Source organism: Anser anser (genome assembly GCF_964211835.1).
Source record: "Anser anser genome assembly, chromosome: 1".
Taxonomy (NCBI): domain Eukaryota; kingdom Metazoa; phylum Chordata; class Aves; order Anseriformes; family Anatidae; genus Anser; species Anser anser.
The window spans coordinates 156,011,451-156,032,173 of NC_139720.1; the positions used below are offsets into that span (position 1 = coordinate 156,011,451).

At 41.5% G+C, this 20,723-nt stretch overlaps 1 protein-coding gene across 12 annotated transcripts in view; it reads right to left on the reverse strand.

Moving 5' to 3' along the window:
* The window catches only part of FARP1 (FERM, ARH/RhoGEF and pleckstrin domain protein 1), a 224,700-nt gene that overhangs the window by 36,209 nt on the left and 167,768 nt on the right, over positions 1 to 20,723 (reverse strand). For 7 of the 12 annotated variants that reach the window (XM_083851715.1, XM_083851717.1, XM_083851716.1 and 4 more), the window contains 5 exons: positions 20,566 to 20,634; positions 19,758 to 19,833; positions 17,779 to 18,019; positions 3,670 to 3,860; positions 1,771 to 1,860 (listed from right to left, as the gene is read on the reverse strand). In XM_083851715.1, the coding sequence (XP_083707841.1) occupies positions 1,771 to 1,860; positions 3,670 to 3,860; positions 17,779 to 18,019; positions 19,758 to 19,833; positions 20,566 to 20,634 (667 nt within the window). The remainder of the gene's footprint in view (positions 1 to 1,770; positions 1,861 to 3,669; positions 3,861 to 17,778; positions 18,020 to 19,757; positions 19,834 to 20,565; positions 20,635 to 20,723) is intronic. The other 5 variants (XM_083851708.1, XM_083851712.1, XM_083851718.1 and 2 more) reach the window with 3 other exon arrangements.

Genomic DNA, 20,723 nt, shown 5'->3' on the forward strand with positions numbered 1-20,723 from the left:
CACGCGTTTTGCCAAGTGAACAAGGAGGACAGCACATCGCACTCCCAAGATAAGACACGAGGAGCAGGAAACAGGAGGGTCAGTGCCAGACACTGTTAAGAGTGCAACAGGCTCCTGATCAGTTTTGCTCCATATTCTCTTTATTTGCACTGGGAGACATAAAGGTGATGTACAACCAGAGGACTATGGGGCTTGCCAAGGTGGCAGACTATTCTCTTCAACGTGAGAAGAGTACTCCCTCTTTGTTGCTCCAGGGGGTTCCAGCTACCTATGGTTGACTTCCAGCAGGCCCTAGAAGGCTGTTGGGACCATATATAAATTACAGCAGGGTTGACACTGCATCAGCTGGTGTTGTCCCAGACCTAGGATAATCCCAAGCCTACCTCTCCCCCACTTTATTTCTGCACTAAGAAGAAAGTTGAAGAACTGCAGAGCTACCAATGCTCATACTTCATGCATGAAACTCTATCTTTTTCAAGGACACTGGCTCCTTGTTCATTCCCAGTGGCCTCCTGGGCCAGAGATCTCAGGGGCACAACTGATGAGTATGATTATCAGCTTAGTTGTACACCTCTCTTCAAATTTGCCTGCTACAAGGATAAAGGGCTGGGTGGGAAGTGGGGGTTTAGACCTAAGGCAGAAACTGGCAGGGAGCTACAAAGAGCTAAAACATTCTGCTTCTGAAGCCACTGGGTGAAATGAACGATGAAAACAGCACATCAGTTGTTAGGACTGCAGCAGTGATCTCTGTCCCACACAGCCTGGTCTCTTCCCTCATCAGCCTGGCATCTCCAGTAAGCCAGGATCAGTAGGCAGTGAAGCCACAGCTATCTTCCTGCCTCCAACAACCATGCTGCTCCAGCCTACATTGGTTATGTCTAAACTGGTATCAGACCAACTTCATCTGCCAAGTGGGCTTCTGGAACAGAAGGGAAGCTGGGGAGAAAGTGTCTCTCCCTGGTTCCCTGCTGGTACCAACTCTTCTCTGCAGCACATGCTCCTTACCACACCACTCGATGCAGGAGGTGGCAATGCACCCTTAATGCAAAACCTCACAGACGTTCACACGCTGGGCAATTAAATATCTGGGAGGTCTGGAACTGGCAGGACTGCTGAAATACCATGAGAGGTTTTGGATCCACTGTATCCTTTTCACAGATAATTTTTATTTAAGGCCAAGTCTCGCACACATTGCTGTCAAAAGTTAAACAAAACTGTTGTGTGTGCAAGGCAGGCACATAATTTGTTTTGGTGATTTTAACAATTACACGTTCATCAGATGCTACAAAATAATTAGTTATTTAACAGACAGTTTTACTTACTGAAAAGTCAGAATCCCTCATAAAGGTGCAATAGGTGCTCTGCAATACATCATGCTAAATGGAGGGCATTTAAGCCAAGAGAAAACATTACTATGCCTCCCTAGGGAGCTACTTCAGTTTTAAGAGAAATCATTGAAAACCCACAGGCATTTTTTGTAATTGCAACCGCAAAGTATGAGAGCAAGAAAGAATAACTGAGCTGTGTTCCAAGTTCCTCAACCTGAAAGGGTTTCATAGTGCATGTTCCTAACCACAGCACAAATCTCTGGTTTCTGCTTTTTTTCTGTTATTTCCTCCCTAGAGCTGTACTCCTGTGCCCAGCAGAGAATACCTACAGTGCCGCACATAAAAGTAGCGTGGAAGAGCGAAGATGTTAAATGGAGCAGATGAAATCGTGCAGCTGACTAGAGCTTCACATGTTTCATGAGTAACGCTAAAGTAAACATACCGATGTGATGACTTCAAGGTCCTTCAGGTATGTTCGTTCTGTGGTCGCTACTTCTTTAGCAATGAAGTAAGCTTTCTCAGTTGGGAATCTCTGCAAATTGCAAACACATTAAGGTTTTCGTCTGCTTTTATGGAGCTGCTTTCTGTAGGAAAAAAAAAGAACTGCAGACAACAATCACCAAGAGAGTTACAAACTAGTGACCCTTGCTTGTGGTTACTGTGACTCATGCTTGAATGTTCATAAGCCCTGAAGCCCTGAAAACAATTCTGCCTTGCCAACAGAAGAGAACAAACACTTTCAATGGGTTCTTGAGAGGTTTCTTTCTGCCAAGGGGACTTCTATAGCTTTGGGGTGCTGATGTTCTTTTCAGTTTATTCCACACCTCTGGAGCAGGATATATTCTGGAGTTCAGAAAGAAATCATTTTCAGGCTAGGCAACTATTTGAATCAAATTTGGCAAATCCTACAAAAATTAGTGTCTGATTATTCCAGGTTTCATTGGCAGGGTAAGAATCTGCAGCAAAATACTCTACAAAAAATGAAATCTGGAAGATCTCCCCCATGCAGACGGACAACCTAACAGTGGAAGAGAGGAAGGATTTTAGGGTTTGCTACAGATTTCAAATTCCAGAAAAAAAGAAAGCAATCCAAACCCTCCTGAGTTATCCAAGAGGCAAAAGTGGTTTTGAAGAGCTAAAGGATCCCAACTGGTCTTGCTCTGTGCCACTTAGGAAGTAAAAAGGAAGAACATCCACAAATCTTTTGCTCCTATGTTTCTTCCCTGAAGATCAACCATGTAGTGGATACACCAGAAAGGGATGTGAGGCGAGATTGTGCGGGCATTTCTCAGTCAGTGTACAATCCCATGGGAACCATCAGCAGCTGGTATAAGCTAGAACAGTCACTGGCTGCTGTAACTTGGACTGGCACAGAGAATTATGAGTCTATTAACAGTTTCTTGGCTTTTCTTCTCAAATTTCTCTCACTTATCTTCCTTATACATGCTGCCACTTTCCACCAAAGCCAGCTGAGTTCCTACCTCCTTCCTCCTGAGATGCTCCCAGCTCAGGAGAAAAAGCAGGCAACAGAAGCACAAGATCCCCCTGCAGCACAGGCAGACGAGCCAGCAGACACCCAGAGCACCCTGGCTCAGACAGAATCTCTTCTGTCTCTGAAGACAGTTTTGGACGTGATGCTCCCTTATGGCTTTGCTGCAATGATGGGGCTGTGCCAAACACTCCCAGCTGAGCACTGCAGGCTGTGGTTTAAAGAGAGCATTTTCCACTCCAAATGCTCCCAGTGGTGCTCCCAGCAGGGACAGACTGCAGAGCCTGGGTTGTATACTCCTACACAGGCTCAGCGCTGCACCTTTTCTCTCTGTCACCTGAAAATTCTCTCTCCAATAACACATTGGAGTTGACTGTTTTGTTACAACAAACTACTAAATGCTTCTCCTTAAAAACAAGTCAGGTTTATAAGGAACCCTGTCAAAACAAGCTCAGAATTAAGGTTGCTGCTTAAAGGACTGGTCCAGATTCATCGCACCTTATGGGCATGGAGCTACCTACCTTCTCTCTACTGCTTAAAGAGGAGTTAATTCCCTAATTCCTGTACCTCTGTTCAGGAGGATGAATCCAGGCCACTGAGCCCTCAGCTACAGCAGCTCTGTGGTTCCGGCCAAACCCACTCCAATCCAGGAGTTCAGCCTCAGGAGCCCAGGGATGCTCCTGGATGCACCCTGACTGACCACAGCAGACACCAAGTGACCCAACTCAAGTTATTTGTGTGAATCTGTGATGAGAAAGCTGCAAGGGGTGTAGATATTCGTCGCTTTGACAAATAGCGGTAGTCACAACACAGCACAGAGAAGAGAGCCAACGCCAACTGCCTCTGCCTTACCTTTCTTCGGACCTCTTCCTCTTCCTCAGTCCTGATGCACGATGGGTCATTTAGTAAAGGGCTGATCAAGGGAGATGACTGCTTGGCATCAGGGCTCAAGTTTGGAGATAATGACATGTTCACCACTGACGGTCCTCCTTGGGAATTGATGGAAAGCTCTGAAAGATGAGGGCTGCCAGTCAGAGAACCTGCTAAAAAAAAGGTAAAAGGAATCAGTTAGGACAGGCTCTCTATCTAAAGTACAAAAAAGTTACAACCCGAAGTTGCAGCCTGTGAAATTACACTACAAGATGCAGCCATCAGGGTCCTCAAACTAGTCCAAACGGACTTGGAAGTCAGAGGAGCTGCTTCCACTTGCATTAACCAAGGGACTGGAGTGTTCTCTTAGCTGATGAAACTGGCTGAAATTACTGTCTCTGTAAGGAAGGGGTCAGGGCACACATGACTAAACTGGAAGATTTACAGCTAAATGTTAAATTAATACCATTTTTTTCACCAACGTCATCCATTCTATTAAAGATTATAAATACAACAAGGGAGTCACCCTAGGAATGCCATTCTTTCTAGCAAAGTAAAACTTCAGGGACTCAAATCAGTACTTCAGAGGGAGCTACAGGACACAGTTAGAACAAATTTATCTAGTGGAAGTCTAGAGAAAAAGAAACGACGACTTTCTACAGCAGTGTTGCTGCTAAGTAACACCAGGCAAATCTAACACGAAGGGAGGAAACTACTAGCTCCCCAATTGCTACACACAACACAAGTATGCATATTATACCTTGTAGGTCTTTCCATGCTCCTCTGATTGTTTGGGATGGAAATGCTAGCATTACATTTACACAAGAAAAGCAATATTTTTAATGCACAAAGCACGACAACTTTAGATTAGCACAGATATAAAGTCCCATTTAATTTTGGATGAAAAATATTAAAGAATTAGACAATTAATTACACTTCCATGGATTCATATACACTACATTAAATATTACTGAAATTAGCATTTTGTCTTTTGGGAGGCAGCCAGACTGCACAAATAAGAGAGTTTGCCAAAAATGCCCACTGTTTTCCCGGTTGTCCCCTCCTCCAAACCTCTGAAAATCTAAATTTGTTTTAGAAGATGGATCTTTCATGTGGAAGAACATTTACAGTCTGTATGGTTTTGGCATCATACCTTAATATCCACCAAAAAAAACCCAAACGTGACAAGGTCTTGATTACCACAGCTAATAGGCTGTGTAGGATTAAAGGTAAAACATGTATCACCATGTATACTTAAGGTCAAATACATTGTACTCTCATGGGCTTATACCCTCCCTAGATTATGATAGGTAAGTGTTTCTGCTACTACAACACAGCTGAGACACTCCAGTAAACAGAGGCACCAATAAATATAATTAGGCCAGTAGTAAAACCTATTTATTTTCTGGAAGAGCTTAGATTTATTGCTAGAACATGAATGTTTTCCAATTCCAAACCAGTTCATGTTTATATTTCATTCCTTTGAAAAGAGAAATAAAAAAACAATACAGTTATCAGTTTACGTAATCACGACAGTTATGTAGCCTATTATAAATCAAAGTTCTGTATTATTACAGCTATCAAGAAAGGATTTACCAACAGTTTCGCACTAAATCAGCGTTCAGTGAAATCTGAGAGAATGCCACAGCTTGTTACACAAATGTCAATTTTATTGACACTAGCACACAACTGTATACAGTGTTTTCAAAAGAAATGGAATTCATCAGTGAGAAACAGTGAAACAGATTAATAGCAAGGTTGTAAGGTTAGAAGTTCTACACTCTACATTACAAAAGACATAAGAAAAGTGATACCAGCTCAAACGTGGAAACAAAGAAATTCTGGCACTATGCCTGTCATACGACAGCAAAGAAATGATTTGCACCTCTGTGAGAAGTTCACAGGCATTGTATTCTAGAAGTTAAATAGCACCTATCTGTGATAGATAGATATAGATAAATCAACATATCTACCTACCTATTTATGATCCTAGATCTAACTTTGTATGTACTGGAATTTTTATCAGTACAACTTCAGTTTTTCAAACTATAAAATATCAAATGGACAACGAATTAAAAAAGACTTCCTAATCCACACTTGGAAGACATGACTTGGGAAAAGTATTATAAAAATACCCAGAAAAAACTGTGCCTGGTGACTCACAGCGTTGTGTATGCACCCACTGATTACAGACTTGCACACCAATACATCACTGCCATTTGCAGAGCTATTTTGCAGCAAGTTAAAAATGCTACTTTCTGTTTTTTGGTATTAACATGGACATGAGCAGTGACCAAATCTAAACACCACCACCTACAAGCAAGAGGCTAGACCCCATCTGCCAGCATGCTGAAAAACTCAAAATTGAAGTTAGATATAAGAAAGTGGCTATGCTGCAAAAGGGCCTCAAAATGCCGATACATTAGCACATTCTGGGGCCTAATTACAACCAGCACAGCCATAAAGACCACCACATTGAGTGTTGTTCAGGTAAAAGCGGGAAGCCAACTTGCTGTGCTGTAAGAAAGTCAATAAATCATGAAGGAATGAAAACTGAAGGTTTTCGCTCCACCGTCACCAATCAGGACATGTGTCATGCTGATGGGTCAAGGCAATGATGCAAGGTGACTTTCTGTTTTTCACGGAGGCGAGGACCAAATAACCTACATTAACCGAATGGTGTTCTCTCAGTGTTTCCTCTGACCTCCTGCCACAAAAGAGTACATTCATATAGGCTCTACTCATCAACTACATACTGCAGAATATAAACAGAAAAAGGAAGACCAATCTTATTTACAAGGTACTGAAATTCCTCACATCTTACCCCAAAGAATCCCTTATTATTAGCACATCAGCAAGTTATTAGCACATCAGCTGTCAGATGCCAAGTGGGATTGCATAGTGCATTGGAGGCCTAAAAGGTTTGCAGCTGCTAACATAGAATTGCCTTTACTTGTACTTCAAGTAATTTTTATTCAGATTCAGACTTGAACTGAGGGGTCATCCGACAGATATAATGGAGCTAGCCCTATACACCCAAACCAAAAGATGGGTACAAAAGGACGTTTAACTAAAGATGGCTTGAGCACAAAAAAATCTGCAGAACAACTATGGCATTTCACAAGGTCACAGAGCATGAAACTATGGGTTACTGTCCTTGTTTTGGAAGTGTCTCAGATCAGCCCCCAACAACATAAAGGTTTCACGCGCTAAGCAAAATGAATTCAGTGGTTAAAATCAAAAGCTTACTAGACATACCTCTGTCAAAACACACATCACAGTTGCTTGTTGCAGTCTGGTGGTGGGAATGCATGGGAGCACTGGCAAGCTGCAGGTGCCCAGCAGGAGAGGGATAGGTTGGGCTCTGCGCTTGGCTGGCTGGCCACGACCCATCCCACCAGCAGTATCTGCTTTGCTCTAGGCTCCCACCAAACTCAGACGTTAAGCCATAGGGACTGGTGCTGAGTTTGGTGCCTACAGACACTTGGGCTGGCTGAGCTATGCTGCTTTAAAATATGCCCAGTACAGGGTGGGGGGGGAGTCCATATTGCCTACTTTTCACCTGATGAAGACAGTCCCTCCCAGAGGTCAATTCAAATCATAGGTGTGCTGAACTGTGTTCTGCCCCTTTCTTTGTTGACTGCATAGACAGCATAAGATGACCTGAAATCCCTAGTCAGAGGCTTTAACCTAAAAAGGCAAGGTTCGTCTCTTTGTGAGGAATAAAAATGGGGTCCAATATATCCCGAAGATACTCCTTCCTCATTTATTCCCTTTTTACCTGAAACTTCTGAGTAACAAGCTCATGCCATTTAGTGCTCTGCATCTACTTCAAATGAGACAATTCCCATCCCTACACGCTGTGTTTCAGCAGCAAGGAAGAGTACAGGAATGTTAAGCTATGCTCCTCCTCTGTGGAGTACCAAGAAGTGAAAATTACCCAATTATGGAAACATCAACCATTACTGAAAGTGACTGAAATTCTGCTGGAAAGCTTCATGTACTGCCACAGTCCTCATTCAAACTCATCTGTAAAGGGTTATATTCTCCTCAAGGTTTATAGGTTCATTGTTAGGAATTAACATACATTAAGAGCCAGCAAAGTGCCCTTCTCAGTACCTGGGATGTTGCAGGGCTCCTGGCTTATTCTCTTAGGCCTGCTCCACAGATACTTAAGTCAAGGAATGTTTTGCCAAGTACTGCAGGCTTTTGACATCCAGATCCCATTTACTCTGCTTTAAGGTCAGATGAGTGTTCTTTAAACTCCAGTCTGCTAGACGAAACCCCAAGCTGTTGCCCCTCGCCCTTGCATTACTGAGCGTACGAATATGAAGGCTCTTCAATATGAAAGTATCAGCCTGAGCTGCTGCTGCTTTAGCCACCGTAAATCTAGCTTAATTTTCCATACTCACAGTGGTTGCATACCTCTAACTTCTACCTAAAAGTTTTGGTCAGAGAAAGACACATAATCCAAAATGGCATGGGGGAGTAGAGCTCCAGATGAAGTAGCAGGAGTTTTCCTATGTATTTTGCTGCTGACTAGAATACCTCAGAGACTGGAGAAGAGTTTAAGGAGGGTGTCCATCTGTTCTCTTCCTGGCTGTGAACCAGGCACAGACACACTGCTGAGCTAACATAAGCAGGGGATGGGGATTCTCTGCTCTCCTTCAATGCAAGAATGTCCCCCCACTGACTTCCACAAAAACTGGAGGGGGACCAGTTCATCAGGCTGCCATCCTCTTCCCCAGAGAAAAAGCCGGAGTGCTGGATAGTTTGTTAGAATTAAACATCTTGAGAAGTGGTTATACATCAATCAGAAATTCATGTACAAACATCCCTGAATGCAGTGCTAAAGAATATGGGGAAGAACGGGAAGGAAAAACATCTCAGGAGCAGATGTGATTTCACAAATGAGCAAGAACCCTGCCTGGCATGAAGATGAACATGACAGGGAGAAAGGTTTGCTCTGAATTCACACCTTCAAAATGTGCATCCATGGCAAAAGTGGCATTGAGAGATTTGGGAGAATGGTGTACCTTCTCAATGAACCAATTTCTTCAGATTTAGGACAAAGCATTTGCCAGCAAATGGACAGAACAATTAAACCAGTGACAGTTTTACAGCAAAATACCAGTTAGAATGAGTAAAAGCCTTCAATACAGGTAAAAGTAAATTAAAAAAATAAAAAATTAATTCCATGCATACACAGTTAAATGGCTTGACATGCTTATATTCTCATTAAGCTTGGTGTAGGTTTAGTAGCCAGCAACCTTTCCAGTTGGTAAAGGTCCATGCTTTATTGGTATACTGCAGTATTAGACAGTGGTGAGTGTGAAATCAGACAGTAACTGCTGGTAGCTTACATCAGGGCATGCTCAAATGTTAAGGACAAAGAGTAAAATTTGCAGCCTGGGAAGAACACGGGGTGAGTGGGCATCAGACTTTTTTCTGGCCTTGATCTTTCCAGACAGAAATAGAGCGACCTCTGTACTCTGTATTCCCTACTGTACCCAGGGTTAGGGTTGGTTTATTTTTGTTTGTCTTTAAATCAGCATGACTGCTACAGTAGAACTGAAAACGCTGTGGTACACACAGCCCCCATGTAAGCTTATGCCGCAGGTACTGTCCATTTCCACAGGACATCTTCCCAAGACTGCAGTGATCCTGCTTACAGGCTACGGCAGGTGGACTCGGTCCCCGCTGAGTGCAGCCTTCATTAGGAAATGAAGGGCAGTGCAATCGTGCTCAATGGAGCTGAAATGCCCTGGAAAAGAGACCTTCTTCCCCCCTCCCTCCGCTCTTCTGCTCCTCAATGTGCTGTGGTTCCGTAACTCGTAACTCACAGCCTGGGGGTGGAAGGGTTGTTTTCTCCAGATCTGAGGTGAGGAGTGCTCTATGAGACAGGATCACTGTAATAAGAGGAAATAGGTACTCCCAATACAAATAGGTATTTCTGCAGTAAAAAGGACATCGAGACAGCGCTCCAAACAATGCAAGGAACAGAAGATACACCATGCTTTGAGGATAAAGACAGAACATTGAAAAGGCTTTTTCTCCCAGAGAGGTACATGCTGACAAAACACTGCATACAATGAAACAAAAAATGTTTCTCTTTGAACGGTATTAAACAAATGACAAAAATGAGAATGAAGTCCCCAGCATTTTCAATTTTTAAAAATTAATTTGGGCTATTGAGACTTGCCAAAAAAATCTATGCATGTGCACACACAGAAATCAAGAAAGGGCTGGATAGGTGAAACACAGCCAAGCTTATGAACTTTTGTTAGTGGGTTCGGGTGAGTTTCTTAGCAGGAAAGGGGAAAAATAAGGAATTCAGCTACTCAGAGGTTTCAAGTGCCTCACAGAAAAGCAACAGGCATGAGCACTAACGTTCACTGAGCTAAACAGAGACCTACCTCTGATCTTGCTGTAAACCATCAAAGGCAACAGGACAACTGTTTTCTTCTCAAAACAAGATTTGCAACATCTTAAAGAAAGCTTCTAATCTAATTTTAACAAGCTGGAAAGCTCTTGAATCAGAAAGCATTCAATTTCCTTCAACCTCCCATGTTCAATCAGTGACAGCTATATCACTACTGGCTTTAGAGCTAATTTTTATCAGTAGGATCTGTGGATTTTTATGGTTCACAGGGGCCAAAACTGTACAAAAAAATCTTCAATAAAATTACACCTTAAAACTCTAATAATTCCATAGCAAACTAAGTATTTACCATCATGTCATGCAAATTTATGATCCTAAGGTCTTTACCTCTGTTTACTGTAATAACAACAACATTATTTACACTCATACTTGTGGAAAACATGCCTGTGAATACTCAGCTCAGCCAGGCACACAGGCTTTCCAGATTTCCTAACATTTAAAAGAAAGTGCTCACTGCATTTTATAACAAACAGAAAACAAGCATCCTGCTTATTCTACATTTGTGGACCACAGAAGTAGAACAGAATACAAAATACTCTAAGGAACTGCTACATGCCACTGAAACTAGACTTTTTATTCAAATTATGCCTTTGATTTTTACGCAAAGTTTCGTACTTTAAAATACCAATGGCACTGCACAGCCTGACTGTAGGGAAGAACACAGAAGATGGTTTTGTTCAGGATCCACATGTTGCACAAGAGCTGTTTCCCTTATAAATAAGTAAATACCATACACACCCTTGTCTAGGCATAATTCAGCAACTTGACAAATTACTGAAATAGAATAAGAAAGACTGTGTTCATTTTAATGTCCTGGAATTTATATTTCCTTCCTTTCCAGAACCTGACAGCACTGGCAAGAATTTTCCCTAGTGTAGCTTGACTGAAGCAAGTCAGCAGCCACCCACATTCGAGAAAACTTACACAACAGTGTCATCTTTGGGACCTCCAGATGGTAACACTGTGCATCAGCCACTTGCAGTCAGAAACCCCCAAATCGTCATCATCAAGTAGGAGATACCAACAAGCAGTTGGGTATCTGACAAAAGGAGCGGTCTCCTACCGCTCGTCTTTGATAGCAGCTAACAAAGGAAAGGCATATATATTAAGAGTTGTTCCCAAATTCCCAAGTTCTCTCATATGCTTAGGGTCTTTCTTATCTGGTATGGAGAACAGGAGTGACCCCCTAAACGGAGAGGAAAGAGAAGGGCTAAGAAGTACGGAAGGTGCCTTAAGAAACTACATCATTCAGAGAGATGTATGTTATTGGAAAACTAAAAAGGGCTTTGGCTTCCTTCACTTTATGCATGCCTGAACACAGAACCTCCTTCCTTCACACTCACTGCCCTTTCCAGCTGCTGACAACCATGCTCCTGAACAAGGTCTACAAGGTCTTTGGTCTACATCTTCGTCCACAAAGGTAAGCAACACCCAACTGCAACTACTTCGCGTGGAAGTTGTGAAAAACTCGGACTCTTAATTTGCTTCTCATCATTAGAAGTTAAATTGCTGCAATTAAAATTTCATTCTAAAGTCACCTCTGACAGCAGTCTAATGCCTCATTATGACAAATGAGACTAGTTAAACGAACATGGTATTTGACACGATTTATAGGCCAGACATCCTTACTTGTGTTGAAGAACTGTTCCAGAAATAGCCACGCTTCATGCTAATTGCATATAAATCATATTGATGAGATCTGAATCACTCTTTTTCAATATTCAAAATCAGGTCTGTTTTGTCCCTTCAACTATCTGACACAATTCCCACTCTCTGAGCAGGACCTTAAGAAACTACTGGGGCTTTAAACTCAGGAAAATACTGGAAAACATGGTATTCCAAAGGGAACTGTAAATAAATGAGGCTAGACATTTTTAGTGCATGTAAAATATTCCCTATTCTTCTCCTTCCCTTTGTCTTCTCATCCCTGAAATTCCCCAGAAGAAACTTCCAGTTGACTATGGAGGCTCTGCATGTTGGTGTGTTTATCATGGGACAGAAAAAGAGAGAATTTGAAACATCTCTGCTTCTAAGTGAAGAAAAGAAGGAGCCATAAAGAGGTTTTAGATCCGTCTACCCCATTTTCCACTTGGCTTTCTCCAGTCTCCACCAAGTAATTGCATGTACAGATAGGGAGGCCAGACAGGAACGTCTGGCATGAAAGCAACTGCTTCAGAAGGAATACGGCTGCTTCAACTAATAAAAGCTGCTCCACAAACATCTGTGCAAACAGAAACCAGTCACACAAATATTCAGGGGGAGAAAACGGGTCCTGAAGCAGTCTGGTCTAATGATATGAGCCCCATTTAGGGAACTAATTCACAAAAGATAATTTTTTCACCCTTCACTGGGTTCTAATGATTATGTTCAGCATTGCCGAGGCTGCTTGAGAAAATCCTGTCTAATTTTGCCTGCCCTTTAGAGTTAACCTGGTAGATTGATTTCATATTTCAAATTAGCAACATGCAACTCCTTCATTATGACCATTCATCTACTTTATAGCTGATCTCAGCTCCATATAACTCCATATGTACTGTACATGCAAATTAGCAAACTTAAAAATGTTCAGTTACTCAGTGTTTTTCATAGACAGAAAATTCTCTTACAGTATTTCTTTGATATAATTTGCATTTAGCATGCACTACGATGGTTAATGGGATGGTACGTGTTAGGCAGGCCTATGAGGTATGGGTGATTAGAGACAATGGTAGTACCAGGCATAAATCATCCTCAGAGAACACTCTTTCTCTCTCATGCATAAGGAATATTTTCACTAGGGGATATAGACTTAAACCCAAAACAGTACAGTCTAGGCTACTCAGGTAGCAATTATTCAAAATTATACCTACAAAATCCTGTGTAGATCCTGGCTCCCACATCAATTTGCCGCTATTACATTTTCCCTAAACCTAGCCAAATTTTTCTAAATTTTATATCCCAGGTCACTGAGGTAAGCCAGGAAAGGCAGATATGAAAAGAAACTCCAGAAGTTCCCAAGAGGACACAGAATGTTTGAGCTGCTGGTGGGATGGAGATAACCTACAATCGTCTGACACAACTTTTCTCATTCATTGTAGCAGAAGACTGAATGTGGTCAACTACTTGGAAGAACAAATAAAGAATCAGGGTGCCTTGTATCCATAGGCTAAATTGCTAGCTACATCTGCACGTTATTTTGGGACAACCCCCTGCTTTTGCAGCTAGACTCCATATTCACCCAAATACATGGACATAGTTGGTTCAGCAGTCCTGGACAGGCTAACCAAAGGCTTCCTCCACATCCTTTGGAAGGACAGGGGATGGGTAGCTCAGGACTACTCATTCAGAGTAGATGCAGTTGCTAGGTCTTGCTGATTCAGCTCCCTCGTTTGTAGCAACTGCCTAAGGATATCTGGACACTTATGAGTGTGGGATTTAAAAGTTAATTCTTCTGAATACGAAATTTAGAATGGTAAATCAACAGTACCAATATTAGCACTCCAGAATCTACTGGAATTGACAGAAGAATTAAATCTACTGCTTGGCTTCCAAATACCTCTTTTAGAATTGAGACACAGGTGTGCTTAGACCACTGTCATTGACCAGGATGTGCATAATTATCAATGCCTGCAAGGGTTAACCTGAGCTGATAGGCTCCTCTTCTGATGTGTCTTTTGTGAAGTAGAACAAGAGTTCCCCCATCTCATCTGCAGTCTTGCCCCAAAGGCTTCTGTTCTTTACTCTAAGGTCCTTCTGCCTTTGTCCCACCAAAACAAACTTCCAGATGCATTCTGAGGAACCTGATCCTATGTGAAAATGTCAATTTAAAACTCTTCTCTTGCTTACCATTCTTGGCAAACACCCAAGATATGAACCACATGTCTGGGAGAAGAATTTGGCCCACAGACTGTTTTTAATTAAATGCTTGTCTAATGATATTAAACTGAACTTCAGTGACATAAGAATGTTGCAAAATGTTTAATCCTAAATTAAATTATTTCCTATGGAATTTACAAACTTTATTCCTTCAAACTGGAAAAATTCCACGTGTCAAAATGACAAACCCTTAAACATTTAGAATTGAAAAAATGCCAGATGACAGTAAATAGTTGCAGAAAAATCCTCATGATTCATTTTTGAGGATAGTATTCAAAAGGAAAAAATAAAAAGCTGTTGAGATACTTTATTAGCAACTAAGCTATCTCTAGCTACTAGCAGATTTAATTTTACAAGAATTATAAATCCATTACCTTTGTAGGCATGTGAGAGAAGAAAAGCAGGCCAGAAAACAGTATTTGAAAGGACGCAAAAAAGTAAACATCACTTATAAAATTTGATATTCACTTAAATCCAAACATTATGAAATCTATTCACTTTTCAGTGAAGTACCAGAAACAAGATCGCAAATCCTTTTGTTGCAAACCCATTGCTTGAGCTCTAATTTTACTGGCTAACAAAGCAATTAATGCATGTGTCCAGATTGCTATTACTTTACTGTATAATACAACTGCTGGTTCTTTTGCTGTACATGCAGCAAAAAAATCAACAGGAGACTCATGCACATACTCCCCATGCTCACACTATCTGTTAATGAAGACTTCAACTATCTACATATCTTCTAAAATATTGCAAAGTTCAAGGCAATTATTTTACAGCTATCCTAAATCCAAAACACCTTCTGTTAGAATAATATACAAGCAAGCTTTCCCGTAATTATCAATCTCCCTGTTTCTAGAGTCATGCTTTTAACTACAGGAATAAAGGACCGTGTTCCTTGTCACCGAAATATCACTGTCTAAAAAGATGCTTTAAAATAATTCCTGGTCAAAAATGAGGTACCTAATCTTTAAAAACGACCATACTAAAGTAGATGAGCAGATTAAAAGTTACATTTACACAGATATATTTTACTGCAAAAAAGTAAAGCAAGACAAGCCTAAACTACTGTAGGTATCTTTTTAAATATCCTTCACTCAGATTCAACTCTATTAAAATGTGCATAGACCAAGGCATTAGAAAAATTAAAAAGACTTTGTATTTTATTATTTTCTTAAAAATGATCTTGAAAATTTTATACTGTCTAGATTTACAAAGTCCTGTAACTTGTTCATCGGTACTTATGTGGGTGGATCCACCACTGCTGCATTCGTGTACAGCACGATGCAGATCGCTGCAAGTGACCTGCAGTTCTGTAAGCGCTGTTCATCACTTAACACGCTCAGCTTTAATTCCCTTCCCCCACAAGAACAATATATAAAAGTTAAAAGTAAGGCCAGTGTTAAAGAGCACATCTTGCCTCCCAGCTCTAATAACTGCAGGATACTTTCCATACAGGAGACCTTTCCTTTGCTTTTTTTTTTTTATAATTAACTCAGAGAAACTAAAATCAGATTTTTTTTAGAATACAGCCTTAATTCTCAATACTTTTAGCTTGTGAAAAGAAGTTTACACAGAATTAGTCCCCCTGTCTTTTTGCACGTATGCCAAAACCTTGCTACTCTACGTACACTACTGAAAACAACCAGCCTGGACCACAGCTAGTCCCATCATTCTTTGTGTCAGGGAATGAAAAATTTATGAGGTGGCGCTATTAAAAGAATAGCCTATGACAGATTAATTGGATCATGTACAGATAAAGATTTTTCATGATCAAAGCAAAAAAAAATTTAATTAAAAAAAAATAATCAAACAGCCACCATCTCCAACCACCCCACCAAAAATCACCCACAACAGAACTTTGATGTCTCTGTGAATAATACCACTGAAAGAATGAGGGGAAAAAAGACAAACCAACTCTCCTGCAATTAATCTTTATACCACAATGATAAAGGGTAGAAAGGATTGCCTGGCAAATAATACTCATACCACTCATAATTAGAGCTGTTGCAATCTATTTTTTTTAACTTGAATTTTATCTTTGATCTTGTTCTCCTTCTTGCTTAAGGAGGAGTTTGGAGTTTCAAAATCTCCATCACCAAATCAGCCTGTGAAAATAGCAATTTGTTTTTTATTCACCGAATAAAGAGCCAATAGAGTCATTGTTCCTGCACAGATGACTAATTTGTATCTTCAGCTCATCAGTTAAGATTATAAAATGGGTTATGAGGATGAGTAGACTAAACACATTCTTGCTATGAAAAGATTTGCCACCATTTTTCAAGATTTCAACAATCCTTGGTCTTGAATACCAAGCTGCCTGCATTTGGCTGTAAGTTTATTTTTTTCCCCTAACTCTACTGAGGCACTCTTAATTATCTCTCCTTATACAGGAGAGGAAAAAAAATGTACTAGACATACAAAAGAGCACAACGTACCTACGTAATCTCATTTTTGTTTGTTTTGTCAAAATAACTAGTCAAGTGTCAAAGAAGCTACAATATATACCTAAAATATGACTTCATACAGGTTGAGTGTATAAAGCCTTAGAAAGGTACCTAAATCAGTAATGATTTTCTTCTCCTCTTGCCCTTCAGAGCAGATAAATTACTGTTAAGATTCACTGAAACTTATCCTTACTGTATTCCCAGCATCCCTTCCCTCTGGCTGGTTTGTATACAGGTAACATTTGAAATAGCCCATGCTCTGAGTTTATTACCAGCCACTCTTCACGAGCCCCACGGTACCCACTGGTCCTCCCTCCCTCGCTCCCTAGCAGCTGAAGACCTGCACACCATCTTCATCACTGAGGCCAACAGAAACGTCCTCCTCCACCTCCTCGTCAAGCTGAAGGCTTCCAAAGGAATATTTATTTCTGGGCATGGGAGAGGAACTCAGCACAATGGGATTTCCGAACACCAGGGGGTGAGTGAAGGGGTTAATGATCTCTGAGTCAGAATCACTAGATTCTGTCCCACTGCTGGTGGAGCCCTCCATCATCTGGATCGCAGCCATGTGATCCATCACGCCGCTGGCATGCAGCGACTGCATGACTGGGCTCTGCTTTGACTGTCCCCCTGCTGGCATACCATTGGCCATCATTTTGCCTTCTGGAGAAGGTATCTTAGTCACCCCGCCTCCTTTACAATGCCTCTCTGATCTGTATTCCTGCCCAGGGGTTGAGGATATCTGGCTCAAGATAAACGGGTCTGTAGCTGACTTATTGCAGAGATTTAGGATTTTCTGTGCATGAGGCCGCTGTGAACTTGGAGAATATCTGCCATACCCGTGGCAGCTACTGGCATGGCTGTCCTCCTCCCCAGTTCTTGCCCTGCAGTCATGCCCATTTTCTGAGACATAACCCTGAGAGCCAGTTCTGCTCAGGCTCATGTTAGGGCTTGATCCTTTGCTACTGGGAGGCAATGGAGTGGCCAGTGGACTACGGCTCCCTGGCCCTCTAAACATTTCGTCAACCAGTGAGCTGTGCCTTGGCATCCTGGGGCTTCCCCCAGAGTAGAAGGAGAGATTAGGTGGGTTGTCATCAAGGTACTCTTCAGAGAGATACTGGGAAGACTTTATAGAGGCTGAGGAATCCCTATATCTACTTCTATTAAGATTTTCACCTCTATAGTGAATATAGGCACCACTGGTCAAATCACCCTCATAATTGTCATTTGTTTGGGAATATGACCGGGTTATTTGTCCTCTGAGGAGATCATACTCGCTATCTACATCACTGCAGTCAATGAAAGGAATGGAGGTGCTGCTGCCATGAGCAGCCCTGGAAGCTGGACCTGTGCTTGGTTGCTGTGACTGAGGTCTGTTCTGCTGCATCCTGTCCTTAGAGGCCTCCTCTTCTTCCTCCACAGTTGACACCACTGCTCCATCCACCTTTCTACCTTCTTTTGGGCTCTTCTTCAAGGAAGGGCTCTTGTGCTGTCCAGTATCTTCTGTTGAAGCTTTCAATTCCTTTCCTTGCCGGCAGCTCTGCACTGCTGCAGCATCATTGTCGTCTCCATAGGCAAAGCTAGAGCTCTGGAAAGATAAAGAAGGAAGGCAAGGGGTAGAGAAAGGGAAGAGGTTTGGGAGGGGAGGGATAGGGAGGGAAGGGAGCCAGAGGGAAAGGGCTATGTGTAATTATGCACCACAATTTTGCAATACATCTTGCAGCAACACAGGAATCTCTTGAAAGCAGAAGAGGTAACCCAAGATTCAAAATGAATTAGAAGAAAAAAAAAGAGGTCTCTGATCCTGAAGAACAGATGATGGGGGAAAATACGTAAGCTGAGCAAGGGAAGAGAAGGGAGACAAAACGCAGCAATATGTAAAAAGGGGGATTTGAGGTGTTTCTGCACCCTACAGCAGCCACTGATACTCCAAGAACATCAACCTGTTCACACTACTCTGAGAAGCTGGAGGGACAGAAAAGATTAACATGTAAGACAAATTCTGCATGGCCTACATCCATATACTGAAAAAGCTCTGAGGGACACGCGTGAGCTTTTGGAGACCATGCATTCAGCTCCTGGAGCATACCTGCCACTGGTTTGGGGGCTGGCTTTTCTGCAAACAGAAATATGCCAGTATCTGACCAATAGTTATGCTCCCTCTACCTGAGCTTGTCTTAGCAATATTAAAATACTAAAAGATATTTGGCATGGGCTGAATTTATAGGATTTTCAGGAATGAAAGGGTCTGTGAATATCAAAAGGAAGCAATGCAAGGAATGTAAAGTGCAAGTAACATTCTTGAATATATTAACTTAGTAGCTTGCACCTGGCATTTACCTGCTCTACTTCATGTAAAGTTATGTGCTAAAAGGTTCATCTTCGCAAACACAGATGAGTTCAGAGAAACGTTGGTAGGTGGGAGGTAATAACCCCAATAATCTACTCAGAGAAATGGAGCTCCTCTGGGGACTGTCCTGGCAGAGCCATCACTCCATGGCTGGGTGTGCCTGGGGACACCCTTACTAGAGGGATCCGTATTACGTAAGTATTTTCCGCTAGTGGACTTTCATCCTGATCAGCCAGGGTGGAATATGATGAGGCTGCTGGTATTACCTGTGTTTGTGTGAGTGTCGTTTTCTGTTTGTTTTCACCTATATGGCTGGCTGCATGTATACATGTGTGTGCATATATATGTATATATAGTACATGTGTGTTTGTTTGGGCGTCTATTGTAAATACACGCTCAGCCTTACTACTAGCTGGACCTGGGAACATGCAGCTGCTGCAGCCTTGCCTCTATTGGGCTACCGGATTTGTAAATGCCAAACACATAACTACTATTAACATAAGACAAACACGCTTGGTATCTACCTGAGATAATGGCTTAAAAGGTCAAAGCTGCATTTTCTCCAAGGAAATAATTCATCTCATTCCTTGTTAATACAACAAAATATTTTGTCATTGGCAGCCAAGACTCCTCAGTGAAGGAAAAGAATTAAACTTTTCCTAAATGCAATTACCGGCAACAACCTGGGACCCCAGCAGTAACGCTGTGGACTGCAGTTTTTCAGGTGGTCATTAGTACAGCTCAGACAAGCTCACCATTTATGCTTGTCTTGCTGTCTGGAAACAACTCTGTTCCACAGCGGAAATTAACATATTCCATCTGAAGAACCTAAACACCTGGGGCTCCTGAGCTCCCACTTAAGTGGCAACTGAGCAGAAACCTATGTTCCTAGAGTTTCGAAACACCAATCTGTGGTGGGTAATGTAACAAGAAATATTTAAAAGGCACAATGAAGGGTTTCGTCAACATCACTGACTTGTTTTGGCACCTCTGTATGCTGTTCTGAAGGCTGTGTTGCCAGACTCCTGATGGAACGAATCTTGCTGTGCTTCCTGGAGATAAAAGGAAAATCACAGTAAGAAGCCATTTCAGTTTTCCCACAAAGAAGAATCAAGACACATGCCTCCTTGAAAACAAAAACTTTGAATAGTGGCTTTCATAAGAGTTTGCTCCAAAACAGATGCTCCTTTCTGTAATGTTTAAACATGCTATGTGTTGGAAACATACCACTGTAAGAAAAGGGAGAGGCACTGAAGCAGAAGTGGTCTATCACTAGAACATGAGTCATTAGCTCATTAGCAATAAACTGTTGTCATGGTCTTTGTGGCATTTTGGTCATGAATTTCAGTTCACTACAAGCAAGATGAGTTCAGTTCTCCCTTGACGTTGGCTATACCTATTCCTATTACCTTCTCTTTTATTCTCAGGTGAATATGCTTACTTAAAAACCATTTACATCCCTTTCTGCTAACATATATTAACCAAATCCCACTGAAGAGGGTGCAAATCAATATGAGAGGAATTTACCTGCAGTGGAAGAGCATTCACTGCTGAAAAACAAATTGAAGACTATTGATTTTAAATAAACTATAGGTTATGCAAACTTCTGCCAAAATACTCAGGACCAAAGGGATATTATACAAATGACAAGCTGTCAAACTAGCAAAGAAGGATTTTTTCACTTGTAGTGGTGCTAAGCTCTTAGAATATAACTACTTGGAAACCACTACTTTAATTTATATATATATATATGTATTTGAGTAGCTCATTTATTTTCCTCTCACCTTTCAAACTGTACTTTTTTGTGCCCTCCTTCTTTAACATAGTCAAGTACTTGCTTCTGAGTCCGTCCACTGGAAGAAAACCACAGTTAAATTACTAATCTGAGACAATGAATTTGTCACATTTAATAAAATATACTACCTGGTCATCATAAACATGT